Source organism: Blennius ocellaris, assembly GCF_963422515.1.
Source record: "Blennius ocellaris genome assembly, chromosome: 8".
Lineage (NCBI taxonomy): Eukaryota > Metazoa > Chordata > Actinopteri > Blenniiformes > Blenniidae > Blennius > Blennius ocellaris.
In genome coordinates, this window is record NC_137657.1 from 29,952,296 (window position 1) to 29,969,340 (window position 17,045).

The following is a 17,045-nucleotide window of genomic DNA, read 5'->3' on the forward strand; positions in this document are numbered from 1 at the left end:
TACCGCCCCCTGCCAGAGGGGCGCTGGAGAGCAGTGAGGACGCGAGGACGCCGCAGAGGAAGAAGCGCGGCTCGCAGGTGGAGGAGGTCAGTTGAGGCTCAGCAGCGGGTCTGGACGTGTCCTGGTGGACCTGAAGACCTGCAGGGACACCACGTCTGTCCCCGTCTGTCCACGTCTGTCCACGTCTCCTGCAGCTCGAGGACGCGTCTTTCGAGGTGACCTGACATCTACACTACATCTATTCTAACACACACACACACACACACACACACACACACACACACACACACACACACACACACACACACACACACACACACACACACACACACACACACACACACACACACACACACCGAAGCAGTAATAAATCCTGCTGCTGTTCTGGATTAATAAAGAACAAATTCAGCTGTGTGTGTGTGTGTGTGTGTGTGTGTGTGTGTGTGTGTGTGTGTGTGTGTGTGTGTGTGTGTGTGTGTGTGTGTGTGTGTGTGTGTGTGTGTGTGTGTGTGTGTGTGTGTGTGTGTTAGAATAGAGGTGAGTGAGGATGAAAGTTTAGTTATAACTTAACCAGGACCAGAGTAGATAACCAGGACCAGGACCAGGGTAGATAAACTAACTGTCGCTCATATCAGGAGCAGCAGACTGGGAGCGGCCCTGATCCAGAGACCTAGAGACCAGAGAGACCAGAGACCTAGAGAGACCAGAGAGACCAGAGAGACCAGAGACCCAGAGAGACCAGAGACCAGAGACCCAGAGAGACCAGAGACCCCCAGACCCCCCAGCCCATCAGATCCACACTCAGTTTCTCTGTGCTTCCAGCCAATGACCCGGGTGGCGGTCCTGGGGGGGGGAGTGGGGGGGCTGGCAGCCGCGTACTACCTGAGCAAGGTCCCACACGTCACCAAGGTACACACTCACACACACACACACACACACACACACACACACACACACACACACACACACACACACACACACTTGTGATGGTTCTGGTCTGGTTGGACCAGGTGGTGGTCTTGGAGTCCAGCAGTCGTTTTGGGGGGTGGCTCTGGTCCACCAGGAGGTCTGACGGGGCCGTCTTTGAACATGGACCCAGGGGGATCCGTCCTGCTGGGACGGTGGGACGCAACACGCTCAATATGGTGGACGCTAACGCTAACGTCGCTAATTTAACGGGACATTCAACACGTCAATATAACTCAAGGTGGTCTGTCCCCGTCTCTGTCTCTGTCTCTGTCTGTCTCCTCTGTCTGTCTCCTCTGTCCCTGTCCCTGTGTAGGTGGAGGACCTGGGTCTGGGGGAGGACGTCCTCCCGGTCCTGTCCAGCCACACGTCCTCTCAGAACCGGTTCCTGTACGTCAACCAGCAGATCCACAAGATTCCTTCTGGACTGAAGTGAGACGATTCTGGATTAAACCACATTGATGAGTTTTTCACCACTTTGCTTCCTTTGTGACGTCCACAGTTCAGAATGTCCACAGTTCAGAACATCCACAGTTCAGAACGTCCACAGTTCAGAACGTCCACAGTTCAGAATGTCCACAGTTCAGAATGTCCACAGTTCAGAACGTCCACAGTTCAGAATGTCCACAGTTCAGAACGTCCACAGTTCAGAACGTCCACAGTTCAGAATGTCCACAGTTCAGAACGTCCACAGTTCAGAACGTCCACAGTTCAGAATGTCCACAGTTCAGAATGTCCACAGTTCAGAACGTCCACAGTTCAGAATGTCCACAGTTCAGAATGTCCACAGTTCAGAACGTCCACAGTTCAGAACGTCCACAGTTCAGAACGTCCACAGTTCAGAACGTCCACAGTTCAGAACGTCCACAGTTCAGAACGTCCACAGTTCAGAACGTCCACAGTTCAGAACGTCCACAGTTCAGAACGTCCACAGTTCAGAACGTCCACAGTTCAGAGCGTCCACAGTTCAGAATGTCCACAGTTCAGAACGTCCACAGTTCAGAACGTCCACAGTTCAGAACGTCCACAGTTCAGAATGTCCACAGTTCAGAACGTCCACAGTTCAGAATGTCCACAGTTCAGAACGTCCACAGTTCAGAAAGTCCACAGTTCAGAACGTCCACACTTCAGAAAGTCCACAGTTCAGAACGTCCACAGTTCAGAACGTCCACAGTTCAGAATGTCCACACTTCAGAAAGTCCACAGTTCAGAACGTCCACAGTTCAGAACGTCCACAGTTCAGAACGTCCACAGTTCAGAACGTCCACAGTTCAGAATGTCCACAGTTCAGAATGTCCACAGTTCAGAATGTCCACAGTTCAGAACGTCCACAGTTCAGAATGTCCACAGTTCAGAACGTCCACAGTTCAGAACGTCCACAGTTCAGAACGTCCACAGTTCAGAATGTCCACAGTGCAGAACGTCCACAGTTCAGAACGTCCACAGTTCAGAACGTCCACAGTTCAGAATGTCCACAGTTCAGAACGTCCACAGTTCAGAATGTCCACAGTGCAGAACGTCCACAGTTCAGAACGTCCACAGTTCAGAACGTCCACAGTTCAGAACGTCCACAGTTCAGAATGTCCACAGTTCAGAACGTCCACAGTTCAGAACGTCCACAGTGCAGAACGTCCACAGTTCAGAACGTCCACAGTTCAGAACGTCCACAGTTCAGAATGTCCACAGTTCTAACTTACCATTACTAATGAAACATCGAGTCTTTTTGCATGTTTGTATTGTTTAAACAGCTTTACTGTGTGTGTGTGTGTGTGTGTGTGTGTGTGTGTGTGTGTGTGTGTGTGTGTGTGTGTGTGTGTGTGTGTGTGTGTGTGTGTGTGTGTGTGTGTGTGTGTGTGTGTGTGTCTCAGGGGACTCCTGAGGACCGTCCCTCCGTTGTCCCGTCCCCTGCTGGTGACCCTGGTTTCGGAGCTGCTGGTGAGACGAGGCCAGCAGGAGGACGAGTCCGTCCACTCCTTCGTCAGCAGACGTCTGGGACGGGAGGTGAGACGAGGACGTCCTCTGTGACGTGAGCCGTGTCCTGTGAGGTCACTCATCCGTCCCGTCTGTCCTGTGTCCAGCTGGCGGACGTGTTGGTGGACAGTCTGTGTCGCGGCGTCTTCGCGGGAGACAGCAGGAAGCTCAGCGTCCGGTCCTGCTTCCCCGCGCTGTTCCAGGCCGAGCGGCGCCGCGGGTCCCTGGTCCTGGGACTGCTGATGTCCTCAGGTCTGTCCTCCTGGGTCTGTCCTCCTGGGACTGCTGATGTCCTCAGGTCTGTCCTCCTGGGTCTGTCCTCCTGGGACTGCTGATGTCCTCAGGTCTGTCCTCCTGGGTCTGTCCTCCTGGGACTGCTGATGTCCTCAGGTGGACCCACTTCACCTCCATCTAGTTAGGGTCAGTTAGGGTTGTTCGGGTTAGTTAGAGATAGTTAGGGTTGTTAGGTTAGTTAGGGTTGTTAGGTTAGTTAGGGTTGTTAGGTTAGTTAGGGTCAGTTAGAGATAGTTAGGGTTAGTTAAGGATAGTTAGGGTTGTTAGGTTAGTTAGGGTCAGTTAGAGATAGATAGGGTTAGTTAAGGTTAGTTAGGGTTAGTTAGGGTCAGTTAGAGACAGTTAGGGTTAGTTAAGGATAGTTAGGGTTGTTAGGTTAGTTAGGGTTAGCTAGGGTTAGTTAAGGTTAGTTAGAGTCAGTTAAGGTTAGTTAGGGTTAGTTAGGGTCAGTTAGAGATAGTTAGGGTTAGTTAAGGATAGTTAGGGTTAGTTAGGGTCAGTTAAGGTTAGTTAGGTTAGTTAGGGTCAGTTAGAGATAGTTAGGGTCAGTTAGGGTTGTTCGGGTTAGTTAGAGATAGTTAGGGTTGTTAGGTTAGTTAGGGTTAGCTAGGGTCAGTTAAGGTTAGTTAGGTTAGTTAGGGTCAGTTAGAGATAGTTAGGGTTAGTTAAGGATAGTTAGGATTAGTTAGGGTCAGTTAAGGTTAGTTAGGTTAGTTAGGGTCAGTTAGAGATAGTTAGGGTTAGTTAAGGATAGTTAGGATTAGTTAGGGTCAGTTAAGGTTAGTTAGGTTAGTTAGGGTTAATCCTCACTGCTGAGAGCAAAACCTCATTTCTTCTTCTCATGAACTCATCATGTTAAACATGTTCCTTCATCAGTTCCTGTCAGGAGTTTCTCACTGGAGTCTGTCAGTCTGAGACAGTGTGGACATGGGTGTGGACATGGGGACGCCTGTCACTCACATGTCTTCTAAGAATGTCCAGCGGTCAAATCCCTCTGAACAAAGCGTCCTCGGGCGTCTTTAATGGGACGGGTGGACGGTGACTGGCCTCCTGCTGTGAAGAAGCTCAAACCACCGACGAGACAATCGTCTTCTAGTGAAGACAGACAGACGTCTTATCGTCCAGTTCAGCGTCAAAGTGATTCTTCCTCTGCTGGTTGTTCATCATCACTTCTTCTCACGTCCAGGTCCCGGCCCCGGTCCCGACGTCGTCCCGGGTCCTCTGGCCCGGCGCTCGGTTGAGGAGTCCTGGTCCCAGTGGTCTCTGAAGACGGGTCTCCAGTCCCTCCCAGAGTCCATCACCGACTTCCTCCAGGACGACGGCAGAGTGGAGCTGCACAGAGACGCTGCGGTGAAGCAGCTCGTCCCTTCAGCCGGCGGCTGGAAGGTCAGTGGCTCGTCCCCGAGGACGTCGGTGGCTCGTCCCCGAGGACGTCGGGTGGCTCGTCCCCGAGGACGTCGTGTGGCTCGTCCCCGAGGACGTCGTGTGGCTCGTCCCCGAGGACGTCTGGTGGCACGTCCCCGAGGACGTCGGGTGGCTCGTCCCCGAGGACGTCGGTGGCTCGTCCCCGAGGACGTCGGGTGGCTCGTCCCCGAGGACGTCGGGTGGCTCGTCCCCGAGGACGTCGGTGGCTCGTCCCCGAGGACGTCGGGTGGCTCGTCCCCGAGGACGTCTGGTGGCACGTCCCCGAGGACGTCGGGTGGCTCGTCCCCGAGGACGTCGGGTGGCTCGTCCCCGAGGACGTCGGGTGGCTCGTCCCCGAGGACGTCGGGTGGCTCGTCCCCGAGGACGTCGGGTGGCTCGTCCCCGAGGACGTCCTCAGTCTAAAACGATGGCAGCTTCACTGTAAAGTGGGCGGAGCCTGAGAGCTGGAGGCTCCGCCTCCTGTTGTACTTTACAAAACCTGTGAGCCTCCAGGGGGCAGCACTGGACCCTAGAGGACTGACGGTCTGGACCCGGGTCTGCTGGTGGGACGGGTCCTGCGGGTCCTCCTGATATTTATTTTATTATTATTTATTTATTATATTGTATTCTTTACTTGGACAGGTTGTTAGAATCACACTGTGTGTGTGTGTGTGTGTGTGTGTGTGTGTGTGTGTGTGTGTGTGTGTGTGTGTGTGTGTGTGTGTGTGTGTGTGTGTGTGTGTGTGTGTGTGTGTGTGTGTGTGTGTGTGTGTGTGTGTGTGTGTGCGCGTGTGTGCGTGTGTGTGTGTGTGCAGGTCCTGCTGGAAGACGGTCTGGTCTCAGCTGATCACATCATTTCTGCTCTTCCTGCTCCAGGTTTGTTACTTTTCGTTGTATAAACCAGTTAAAGTTCTTATTAGGGACCTCGCCAACGGCTGGGCCCTAGGCCCGGCCAACGGCAGCTCTCTTTTGGAATTCGTCGTCGCCAAAAGTGCGGGCCTCCTAGGCCCGGCCCTCCACCAGGTCACTGTATCGTCCCACACTGACCGCTGTAGGAGGCCTGGCCAACGGCCCTCAAATTCATGTCGGTGGAAGTTTGTGAAAAACCTTTATTGCTGCATCATTCACACCTTTGTACACCGCCGACAAAGGCCGGGCCTCCTAGGCCCGGCACTCCACCAGGTCAGTCTCATGTCCCACACTGACCTCCGTAGGAGGCCTGGCCTGAGGCCATATAATTCATGTCGGTGGAAGTTTTTGAAAAACCATTATTGTGCCATAAGTGCTGTGTCTTTTACACTAGAATTGAAGTAAGACCAGATTCAGGATCGGGGCCATCTGGGGAGCACCCAAGAGACATTTTCAGGCAGCTCGGCTAGCTTGCGGCTTAGCATGCCTGTTAGCATGCGAGCAAACATTGTCCGATTGAGCTGAAATTTGGTAGGTAGCCTAATGGGGTTGCTGCGATCACAAATCACTAGCTAATTAGCTGGTTTTGACGCAGTTTTTTCAAAATAAAAGTCATACAAAATGTTTTTTTTTTTTTTTTTAATATTTAAGCAAATATTTTGAACCGTTCATAGCCACCCCCCCGACGGGCATTCTCGAGGTCCCGACCAATGCTGCTTGCAGCTTTAATTATCCTTATTATTAATGATGATGGTGACGATTATCATGATTATTATTATCATTATTATTCTCATTATCATCATTATTATTATTATCATTATCATCATTATTATCATTATCATCATCATTATCATAATTATTATTACCATTATTATTATGATTATTATCATTATGACCTCATAACCTCTAACCTCATGACGTCTAACCTATTGACCTCATAACCTCTAACCTCATGACCTCTAACCTCATCACCTCATGACCTCTAACTTCATCACCTCATGACCTCTAACCTCATGACCTCTAACCTCATGACCTCATAACCTCTAACCTCATGACCTCATAACCTCTAACTATTACTGTGACATAAACCTGCAGGGCCGCGTCTCATGTTTGTTTAACGTATTACTGTGAGGACAGAAACCTGCAGGGCCGCGTCTCATGTTTGTTTAACGTATTAATGTGAGGACAGAAACCTGCAGGGCCGCGTCTCATGTTTGTTTAACGTATTAATGTGAGGACAGAAACCTGCAGGGCCGCGTCTCATGTTTGTTTAACGTATTAATGTGAGGACAGAAACCTGCAGGGCCGCGTCTCATGTTTGTTTAACGTATTAATGTGAGGACAGAAACCTGCAGGGCCGCGTCTCATGTTTGTTTAATGTATTAATGTGAGGACAGAAACCTGCAGGGCCGCGTCTCATGTTTGTTTAACGTATTAATGTGAGGACAGAAACCTGCAGGGCCGCGTCTCATGTTTGTTTAACGTATTACTGTGAGGACAGAAACCTGCAGGGCCGCGTCTCATGTTTGTTTAACGTATTACTGTGAGGACATAAACCTGGAGGGCCGCGTCTCATGTTTGTTTAACGTATTACTGTGACATAAACCTGCAGGGCCGCGTCTCATGTTTGTTTAACGTATTACTGTGAGGACATAAACCTGCAGGGCCGCGTCTCTGTCTCTCTGCAGCTCTGGCCGCCGTCCTGCCCTCGTCCTGCCAGACGCTCGTCCAGCTGCTGCAGGACATCACCAGTGTCTCCGTGGCCGTGGTCAACCTGGAGTACGAGGGGGACGTCCTCCCTGTCCAGGTGAGACACCTGAAGCCGCTCCTGTCCAACTCCGGTCCTGGAGGCCCTGCATGTTTTCCAGGTCTCCCTGCTTCAACAGCTGATTGTAACGAGCAGCTCGTCCTCTGAGCTGAACTGTGACGAAGCATCGGGACATTCAGGGACGGAGACATGGAAGACATGCAGGGCCGCGTCCCTCCAGGACCCGAGTTTGACCCTCTGATGCTTTAGAGCCCAAACAAACAATTATTGTGTGTGTGTGTGTGTGTGTGTGTGTGTGTGTGTGTGTGTCTCCAGGGCTTCGGACACCTCGTCCCGTCCTCAGAAGAACCTGATCTACTAGGAGTCGTTTATGATTCTGTTCCTTTTCCTCAACATGACCGAGACTCTGGAGTCACGACCAGACTGACTGTATGGAACACGCACGCACTCACTCACGCACTCACTCACTCACTCACTCACTCACTCACTCACTCACTCACTCACTCACTCACTCACTCACTCACTCACTCACTCACTCACTCACTCACTCACTCACTCACTCACTCACTCACACTGGTTGTAGTTGATCAACAGGAAGTAAATAAAAGCAGTAAACCTCCTGAAGTTACTAAGATCAGTTAATAACTATTGACTAGTTAACTAGTGTTAGTATGAATGTTTTTATTAACTTAACCTTTAGCCTGGTGCAGCTAGAGAGAGAGAGAGAGGTAGGGAGAGGTAGAGGTAGAGAGAGGTAGAGGTAGAGAGAGAGAGGTAGAGAGAGGTAGAGAGAGAGAGAGAGAGGTAGAGGTAGAGACAGGTAGGGAGAGGTAGACAGAGGTAGAGAGAGAGAGAGGTAGGGGTAGAGAGAGAGAGAGGTAGGGGTAGAGAGAGAGAGAGAGAGGTAGGTAGAGGTTGAGACAGGTAGAGAGGTAGAGGTAGAGAGAGGTAGAGGTGTAGAGGTAGAGACAGGTAGAGGTGTAGAGGTAGAGGTAGAGACAGGTAGAGGTGTAGCGGGAGGTAGAGGTAGAGACAGGTAGAGGTGTAGCGGTAGAGACAGGTAGAGGTGTAGAGGTAGAGGTAGAGACAGGTAGAGGTGTAGCGGTAGAGACAGGTAGAGGTGTAGAGGTAGAGGTAGAGACAGGTAGAGGTGTAGCGGGAGGTAGAGGTAGAGACAGGTAGAGGTGTAGCGGTAGAGACAGGTAGAGGTGTAGAGGTAGAGGTAGAGACAGGTAGAGGTGTAGAGGTAGAGACAGGTAGAGGTGTAGCGGTAGAGACAGGTAGAGGTGTAGAGGTAGAGGTAGAGACAGGTAGAGGTGTAGCGGTAGAGACAGGTAGAGGTGTAGAGGTAGAGAAAGGTAGAGGTGTAGCGGGAGGTAGAGGTAGAGGTTGAACGCCACACCTTGTCCTCCAGGTCATGATGGGCGGAGCTTGGTTCCACGAGGCGCTCGGAGCCCCAGAAACGGTGACGGAGGAGCAGCTTCTCCACCGGGCCGTGGCGGCGGTGCACCGTCACCTGGGGGTGGAGGCGCCGCCCTGCTGGAGCAGAGTGTCTCTGCACAAGGTGCGTCAGACTGTCGGGGTGGACTTGGTGAGACGGAACCAACAACATCGCTAGCACATTAGCCGTTAGCTCATATGATGCTAACTAACCTGCCAGGCGGCAACATGGCTGTGAAACACAGAGACCACGACCCTGGTCAGTCTACACCTACTGGTGGTCTGAGGTATGAGCTGAGTTCTGGAGCATCTCCATGGCAACAGACGCTGATCTCCTTTGATCTCCAAGAGGTGCCTCTTAGCCGCTTTGTATTTATTTCATTCTTTTGGGATTAATTCAGAAACGTTTAACCGCCAACATCCCAAAATCAAATGAACTGGGTCAATGGGTTACTGGGTCAATGGGTTACTGGGTCAATGGGTTACTGGGTCAATGGGTTACTGGGTCAATGGGTTACTGGGTAATGGTTTTGGTGACACGTTGGTAAAATGCTTCCATACGAACACGAACCTTCTGCTCTCGAAGTACATCAGAGGATTTTTATTAAAGTTCAGGTGGAAAAAGAAAAAGTGAATTTAATGAACCGTTGAAGTCAAAAGTCTGAACTCTGACGACTGAAACACCTGGAGACTACAGACTGACCACAGACTGACCACAGACAGGACTGACGACTACAAGCCAGTCTGCAGTTTGTCGTCCAGTGATCAGAAGCGGTGAACTGAAGTGTTCCGTTGTTTCCTCCAGGACTGTATCCCTCAGTACTTCCTGGGACACTTCAGGAAAGTGGGTGAGTATTTTGTCTGCTGCAGCACCTCCACCCCCACCCCCACCCCCACCCCCACCCCCACCCCAGACTGCAGCACTTGGACATGTGGCTTGTCTTCGTCTCCAGAGTCCATGCGGGAGTTCATCAGGACAAACGAGCTGCGTCTGTCTCTGACCGGCTCGTCTTACGACGGCGTGTCGGTGAACGACGTGATCTGGAGCGCGCGAACGGCGGCGCTGCAGGTGGGAACCTGAGGAACGTCGTCTGCAGGCGGGAACCTGAGGAACGTCGTCTACAGACTGTCTGCAGGCGGGAACGTCGTCCACAGACCGTCTGCAGGTGGGAACCTGAGGAACGTCGTCTACAGACCGTCTGCAGGCGGGAACCTGAGGAACGTCGTCTGCAGGCGGGAACCTGAGGAACGTCGTCTACAGACCGTCTGCAGGTGGGAACCTGAGGAACGTCGTCTACAGACCGTCTGCAGGTGGGAACCTGAGGAACGTCCACAGACCGTCTGCAGGTCTCCTCCTCCACCTCAGGTCTGCTGTCACTGACCTGGTCAGTCGTTCAGCACCATATCGTCTGTCTGCAGCTAATAAATGTGTAAAAACGTTGGACCTGGTCAGTTGACTGATTGTAGGTCAGGGTCTGTTACTCGGTCTACAGACTGACCAGCCAACCACTAACCTTCATTCCAGTTTTAACCTGAGCCAAAGGAAATTGTTGAAAGTCTGTGGAACAGTCAGGTTCCTGGTTCAGTTCCGGCAGAAGTTGAGGGCTTTATAATGGTTTAATAATATTTACAGGATCAAAGCTTCCCTCGTCCTTTGATCCGTCATTCTGACCCTCATTGGACAGTTTTTCTCCACAAAGTCAAAGAAAGACTGGAACGACTGATGTTGGACACAAAGTAGGAAGAAGTGGTTTTTGTCAGGAAAGATCCTGAACACAGAACTAGTGTTTTGTTCTGAAGCTAAACTACCGTTAATTGTAGAAAGTCCCTCGTTAGACGACCTGATTAACTAAAAAAGGTTTTATTGGAGAAAAAGGTGAAGAGACAAAGATTCCAGGTGAACATCAGTCTTCTATCGGAGGCCCAGCTTCTTCTTCTCCTTCTGCTTCTTACGAACCACTTCCATGTTCCGGTCCTTCCACATGCTCTTCCTCAGCTTGATGGGCCGACTGCCCACGTACTTCCCTGGACAGACAGGGACGGAACCAAACAGTGACGTGGGAACCAAACAGTAGGAACCAAACAGTAGGAACCAAACAGGGACGGAACCAAACAGTGATGTGGGAACCAAACACTGACGTGGGAACCAAACAGTAGGAACCAAACAGTGACAGAACGAGTGCAGATGTGAGGACGACTGACCGTTCATCTCCCTCATGGCTCTGACGTAGTCGTTTGGATCTTTGAAGCTGACGAAGCCGTAGCCTTTCGTCTTTCCTGTCCGTTTGTCTCGGACCACCTGCTGACAAACACTGATTCAGGCCTCCTTTCCTACCCACTTGTCCTAAACCAAGTTTAATGAGGACACACCAACGCCTCCTTTGGCCTAGGAGACACCAAGGCCTCCTTTGGCCTAGGAGACACCGAGGCCTCCTTTGGCCTAGGACACACCGAGGCCTCATTTGGCCTAGGAGACACCGAGGCCTCCTTTGGCCTAGGAGACACCGAGGCCTCCTTTGGCCTAGGAGACACCGAGGCCTCCTTTGGCCTAGGACACACCGAGGCCTCATTTGGCCTAGGAGACACCGAGGCCTCATTTGGCCTAGGACACACCGAGGCCTCCTTTGGCCTAGGAGACACCGAGGCCTCCTTTGGCCTAGGAGACACCGAGGCCTCCTTTGGCCTAGGAGACACCGAGGCCTCCTTTGGCCTAGGAGACCAGCTCATGTTGCCCCACAATTCCTTGCGGCGACAACATTTAAGGGGCCGGTGACGTCCTTTGGGAAGCCTTCTAAAGGTGTGTGTGTGTGTGTGTGTGTGTGTGTGTGTGTGTGTGTGTGTGTGTGACCTTAGCCTTGAGAAAGGACGGGTATCTGCTGAAGGCCCTGGCCAGGATGTCGTCGTTCACCTCGTTACCAAGGTCACCACAGAAAATACGGAAATCATCTGAGGACAAAAGGACAAAACGTCCATTTAGTGGTTCCTGCAGTCAAAGTGTCTCATTTTGCTTCACGTGTTTAGAACCGGAGACGAGGCGTCACTGACGAGTCTGTCGTCCTCTGGTCACCACGGCAACATCATGGTGTAAACAATGGAAACAATCTCGGCCTTTTTAAACACATTCTCTAGGTGTCTGTCTCGGCAGCCTGTCCTCTGTCCTCCGTCCTCCGTCTGTCCTGCTTTTATTTACTGTTCTGGTGTTTGTTTCTTCATGGATTGTTTACAGCTTGTTGTGAAGCACTTTGGCTTATTGGACAGGGCTAAACCAATCACCTTTCATTTGATTGATTTGGATTTGAACAATGTAAACAAAGTAAACAATGTAAATAAAGTAAACAAAGTAAACAATGTAAATAAAGTAAACAAAGTAAATAAATGTAAACAAAGTAAACAATGTAAATAAAGTAAACAAAGTAAATAAATGTAAATAAAGTAAACAATGTAAATAAAGTAAACAAAGTAAATAAATGTAAATAAAGTAAACAATGTAAATAAAGCCAGTTTGTGTGAATAAATGACGGAGCAGAAAAACATGTAAACATTGTGAAACAAGCTGAAGTTTAGTGATCCTGAGTTTAGACTCCTCCTCTTCCTCCTCCTCTTCTCCCTCCCCATCTTCCTCCTCCTCTTCATCATCTTCCTCCTCCTCCTCCTCCCCCTGACCTTGCCGTGTGTCACATGACCTTGCATGTCCTTACCTGACTCCCAGTCCAGCAGACTAGCGTCCTCCCAGCTCGTCCCTGCTGCCGTACGGATGCACTTCTTCACCTTCTCCACCCTCGACTTCTTCTTGTCCTCCGTCACACTTTCCACAGGCTAACACACACACACACACACACACACACACACACACACACACACACACACACACACACACACACACACACACACACACACACACACACACACACACACACACACACACACACACACACACACACACACACACACACACACACACACACCCCATTAGCCCGACTTCTGGACCAGGTGACGGTCTGCACCGTGGACCAGGTGACGGCCTGGACCGTGGACCAGGTGACGGTCTGCACCGTGGACCAGGTGACGGTCTGGACCGTGGACCAGGTGACGGTCTGCACCGTGGACCAGGTGACGGTCTGCACCGTGGACCAGGTGACGGTCTGCACCGTGGACCAGGTGACGGTCTGCACCGTGGACCAGGTGACGGTCTGCACCGTGGACCAGGTGACGGTCTGCACCGTGGACCAGGTGACGGTCTGCACCGTGGACCAGGTGACGGTCTGCACCGTGGACCAGGTGACGGTCTGCACCGTGGACCAGGTGACGGTCTGGACCGTGGACCAGGTGACGGTCTGCACCGTGGACCAGGTGACGGTCTGCACCATGGACCAGGTGACGGTCTGCACTGTGGACCAGGTGACGTCTGGACCATGGACCAGGTGACGTCTGCACCATGGACCAGGTGACGGTCTGCACCATGATACTAGTGATGTAACAGGAAACGTTCTGATGTTTCTCTTGTAAAGAAAGAAACATTCTGGGTTTTACAGACCGGACCCAGTCCACCTGGACCCGGTCCACGTGGACCTGGACCCGGCCCACGTGGACCGGGTCCATGTCCAGGAGTGCAGCAGACAGAAGAGCCTCCTGGTACCTCGGCGTGAGGAGGCTCCGCCTCCGGCATGTTGGGACCAATCACCACGCTGCTGTCCTCACTGTCCTTCTTCTCCAGAAGACCTGCAGCCATGATGCTGGCCTGCTGCTGGGCCACCCGGGCCGCCAGCTCCTCCTGGAGGGGGGAGGGGGGGAGGGGGGGACGGGGATTTAGTAGGTTTACATCAGTTACTGTATAGTAATGAGACGGACCTCATGGAGACGTCCACGGTCCTGTCTGTCCTCAGTGTGTCCTCACCATCCGGGCCTGCCGCTGAGCCCGCACGTCGTTCTTCTTGGGTGGAGCCGGGGGGGCGGAGTAGACGGTGGGGGCGGCCTGGATGACGGAGGGGGTGGACTTGATGGGGGGGAGGGGCCCCTGCCGGGGGGGCTGCGGCGCCATCATGGAGGACATTTCACCAATCTGAGCGAGACGCAGAGACGGAGGACAACGATGAAGGGACGCACAGCGAGGCCCTGGTGACCTCTGACCTCTGACCTCTGACCTGAGGAGCTGCAGGCAGGTGCTGGATGGGCTGAGAGGGGGGGGGCATCTGGAGGGAGGGGGGCAGCATCATGGGGGGCGGAGGGGGGGGCCGGGGCAGAGGGGGCGCTATGGGGGGCCCCCGCATCATCGGCAGCCTCTGAACACCTAACACACACACACACACACACACACACACACACACACACACACACACACACACACACACACACACACACACACACACACACACACACACACACACACACACACACACACACACACACACACACACACACACACACACACACACACACACAGAGCAGCTGGAGAGACGAGCTGAACATGATTGTATCCATACGTCCCTTCTGTGCTCCTTCCATAGCGTAACTTAACATAACGTAACTTAACATAGCGTAACTTAACATAGCGTAACTTAACATAGCGTAACTTAACATAGCGTAACCTAACGTAACTTAGCATAGCGTAACTTAGCATAGCGTAACTTAGCATAGCGTAACGTCTCATTCAGCAGCTGAAACCCTCCAGTTGACAGAAAACCTCCAGTGAGACGAAGTCGAAGTCCTCCAGGATCCAGAGACTCACCAGGTCTTTGTAGGATGTGAGGGATGAAGGCGGGTCTCATCATGGGGGGGGGCGGGCGCACTGGGGGGACTGCAACGACACCACACGGCTCAGACACTAGTGGCCAAGCGCAAAGAGGGGTCATACATCTGAGAGCTTTTCACTGGAAGGAGCTGGAACTCATTTTAAAACTCATTTTAAAACACTTTTCATACGAGAGCAGCAATGATTGCTGTGCACAGGACGCTACAGCTAGCGTCAGCTGCTACTGCTGCTAGCGGCAGCTGCTACTGCTGCTAGCACGTGGACCAAGCAACTATTCTCAAGAGGTTTTAAGCACAGGAAAGACTCTGGGCTCACCTGGTCCTACGAACGCTGGAGGAGGAGGACCAACGAAACTGGCGGCTCTGGCCTCTAAGGTCTGCTGGACCTGAGGCAGGAGACGAAGGACCACAAGTCAAGACGGAGACGTTCACACCAGAAACAACCTGTTGACACCAACCTGTCTGTAGGTGTTGGTGCCGATGATGGGGCGGCCCACCGGGACCACCGGGACCGCCAGGGCCACCGCCTCCATGGCCGGGGGGCTTCCTGCTACCGGACCACCAAGAACTTCTTGCTCAAAACTACAGGAAGTCAGAAGTTTCCAGTGGTTAACTTGTCTGCTCTTGTGGACCAGAGGTCAGAGGTCAGAGGTCAGGCCAGGTCTCCTGGTTCAGGCTTTTCATTCTCAAATCAAACACACTGGATACAGAGTCCAGCTCAAATATCCCTTTCAGAGTAAAAGCACACAGCAGCAGAACTGCTTTGCTTCAGGAGTCGTCACAGTAGTGAAATGAAACAAAGTAGAACTTCATTAGAAGTTCTTCAAAGTAGAACTTTGTTAGAAGTTCTTCAAAGTAGAACTTTAGTAGAAGTTCTTCAAAGTAGAACTTTATTAGAAGGTCTTCAAAGTAGAACTTTATTAGAAGGTCTTCAAAGTAGAACTTTATTAGAAGGTCTTCAAAGTAGAACTTTATTAGAAGGTCTTCAAAGTAGAACTTTATTAGAAGGTCTTCAAAGTAGAACTTTATTAGAAGGTCTTCAAAGTAGAACTTTATTAGAAGGTCTTCAAAGTAGAACTTTATTAGAAGGTCTTCAAAGTAGAACTTTATTAGAAGGTCTTCACACGTGAGACAAAGTGAGTCTTGAGAGAAAAGCAGTACTTACAGAGCCATTTCAGCCTCCATCTCCTTCAGACGCTCCTCTCCGGACTTCAGCGCCATGCTGACTCAGCAGAACCAAGAGTTTCATTAGTGACACTTCAAAATAAAGGCACTGACACATTTAATACAAATCAGATACAAATGAGTCTTGCTTTGTTTACATTAGTTATTATATTACTATGTAGCTTTGTTTACATTAGTCATTATATTACTATGTAGCTTTGTTTACATTAGTCATTATATTACTATGTAGCTTTGTTTACATTAGTCATTATATTACTATGTAGCTTTGTTTACATTAGTCATTATATTACTATGCAGTTCTCACATTTTTTAGAATAATGAATTACAGTGACTCTTCAGACGACACTTTAAACAACGAGGACGTTTCTCTTCATGACATCACAAAGGGAAAACAAGGCTGGAAACCCAAATGTGTCTCAGCCTCAGGAAGTGTAGAAAGACCTGGACGTGAATGTACAGACAATAACTTTAGCTGATTCCTAACCAAGTGGTTCATTATTAATTGCAAGAAGATCTTTGCGATTTGGAAGAATAAATACAATGATTAAGTTGATCTGTTCATTTCTAGATGGACAATGATTTGTTTCCTCCGTGGAATAAAGAATTGCCTTCATATTTATTGAGGTTTGAAAGTGCGATCAGATGTGTGTATATGAGTTATAAGTTAGTGGTGAGAACAGTTACTGCAAGTTTTACAGAAAATGAAACACTCGACTGTGAATCTGTAATAATTTCTATCATCACTGAAACGATCAAACCGTGAAACAAACTAATGCTTCCAGTCGGAATGACGTGATGAAGATGAGCAGAATGTTGTTAATAACCCAGTGAAGTGTTTGAACGATTCCCCACAGAGAGAGAGAGAGAGAATAGAAGGTTATCTCTGCTAAAGTCCCGGATGTGACTGTTGTATTCGGCGCTTTATAAATAAAGTTGTATTGAAGATCTGCTGCTAAACAGCGAGTCTTCAGTTAACACGGCTCGTACAGCGGAGAAGCTGCAGTCTATGACGTTAATTGATGCATGAGCACGTTCTGTGTGTTTTACTGGGAAGAACTGCTCAGTTCTCAACCAGGATCTCTTCATGCAACAATCGCAGTTTAATACGAAGTGAGTGAAGCTCCACGCTCAGGCTGGAGGCGATGCTAAGCTAACGGCGGTTATCGTCCCCACAGCGGCCGCCTTCATTCTTCCACAGTGAAAGTCTTTCAGTGTTACTGCGAAATAATCGAGGGAACTATTAAACATGGCCGTTTAGGTCCGAACAGAGCGGAGTAAAACACTTACTTGAAGCTAATGTTGCTACCACGGGTTCAGGCTGACCTCCTTCTTCTTCACCGCTCATCGGAGGAGCCCAAAT

The 17,045-nt window shown here is 50.6% G+C and overlaps 3 protein-coding genes across 6 annotated transcripts in view; 2 read left to right on the plus strand and 1 right to left on the minus strand.

Annotated features, from left to right (window-relative positions):
- dyrk1b (dual-specificity tyrosine-(Y)-phosphorylation regulated kinase 1B) overlaps positions 1–224 on the plus strand; it is a gene marked incomplete at its 3' end in the record, with an annotated part of 28,502 nt that extends 28,278 nt beyond the window's left edge. The window contains 2 exon segments of the mRNA XM_080500607.1: positions 17–86; positions 195–224. Of these exon segments, the coding sequence (XP_080356733.1) occupies positions 17–86; positions 195–224 (100 nt within the window).
- ppox (protoporphyrinogen oxidase) lies at positions 86–10,287 on the plus strand. Of its 3 annotated transcripts, XR_013936749.1 has the most exons (14): positions 86–215; positions 823–909; positions 1,011–1,145; positions 1,283–1,398; positions 2,835–2,967; positions 3,045–3,189; positions 4,418–4,617; positions 5,451–5,511; positions 7,233–7,351; positions 7,628–7,741; positions 8,727–8,876; positions 9,558–9,600; positions 9,706–10,002; positions 10,053–10,081. XR_013936749.1 is itself a non-coding variant. In XM_080501579.1 (13 exons), the coding sequence occupies exons 2-13, from the start codon at positions 826–828 to the stop codon at positions 9,831–9,833; spliced, it is 1,404 nt and encodes a 467-aa protein (XP_080357705.1). In that variant the 5' UTR covers positions 86–215; positions 823–825; the 3' UTR covers positions 9,834–10,287. The 3 variants fall into 3 exon arrangements, 2 of the variants coding, with proteins under 2 accessions (XP_080357705.1, XP_080357704.1); XM_080501579.1 differs by having other exon boundaries at positions 1,011–1,121; positions 9,706–10,287; XM_080501578.1 differs by having other exon boundaries at positions 9,706–10,286.
- Positions 10,288–10,303: 16 nt separating this feature from the next.
- On the minus strand, positions 10,304–17,045 carry rbm42 (RNA binding motif protein 42). 2 transcript variants are annotated; one of them, XM_080501580.1, is made up of 12 exons: positions 16,973–17,045; positions 15,666–15,722; positions 14,959–15,082; positions 14,817–14,886; positions 14,478–14,573; positions 13,894–14,039; positions 13,647–13,811; positions 13,389–13,523; positions 12,451–12,568; positions 11,601–11,698; positions 10,955–11,051; positions 10,304–10,777 (listed from the first exon to the last, which is right to left on the minus strand). In XM_080501580.1, the coding sequence occupies exons 2-12, from the start codon at positions 15,719–15,721 to the stop codon at positions 10,665–10,667; spliced, it is 1,218 nt and encodes a 405-aa protein (XP_080357706.1). In that variant the 5' UTR covers position 15,722; positions 16,973–17,045; the 3' UTR covers positions 10,304–10,664. The 2 variants fall into 2 exon arrangements, with proteins under 2 accessions (XP_080357706.1, XP_080357707.1); XM_080501581.1 differs by having other exon boundaries at positions 10,307–10,777; positions 14,478–14,546.

Coding starts and splice junctions, on each gene's coding strand:
- ppox (XM_080501578.1), top strand. CDS start 826: ATGACCCGGGTGGCGGTCCTGGGGGGGGGAGTGGGGGGGCTGGCAGCC. Junction 3,190..4,417: donor GGGACTGCTGATGTCCTCAG/GTCTGTCCTCCT, acceptor TCTCACGTCCAG/GTCCCGGCCCCGGTCCCGAC. Junction 4,618..5,450: donor CTTCAGCCGGCGGCTGGAAG/GTCAGTGGCTCG, acceptor GTGTGTGTGCAG/GTCCTGCTGGAAGACGGTCT.
- rbm42 (XM_080501580.1), bottom strand. CDS start 15,721: ATGGCGCTGAAGTCCGGAGAGGAGCGTCTGAAGGAGATGGAGGCTGAA. Junction 11,052..11,600: donor CGTCCTTTCTCAAGGCTAAG/GTCACACACACA, acceptor GTTTGTCAGCAG/GTGGTCCGAGACAAACGGAC. Junction 10,778..10,954: donor AGCCATGAGGGAGATGAACG/GTCAGTCGTCCT, acceptor CTGTCTGTCCAG/GGAAGTACGTGGGCAGTCGG.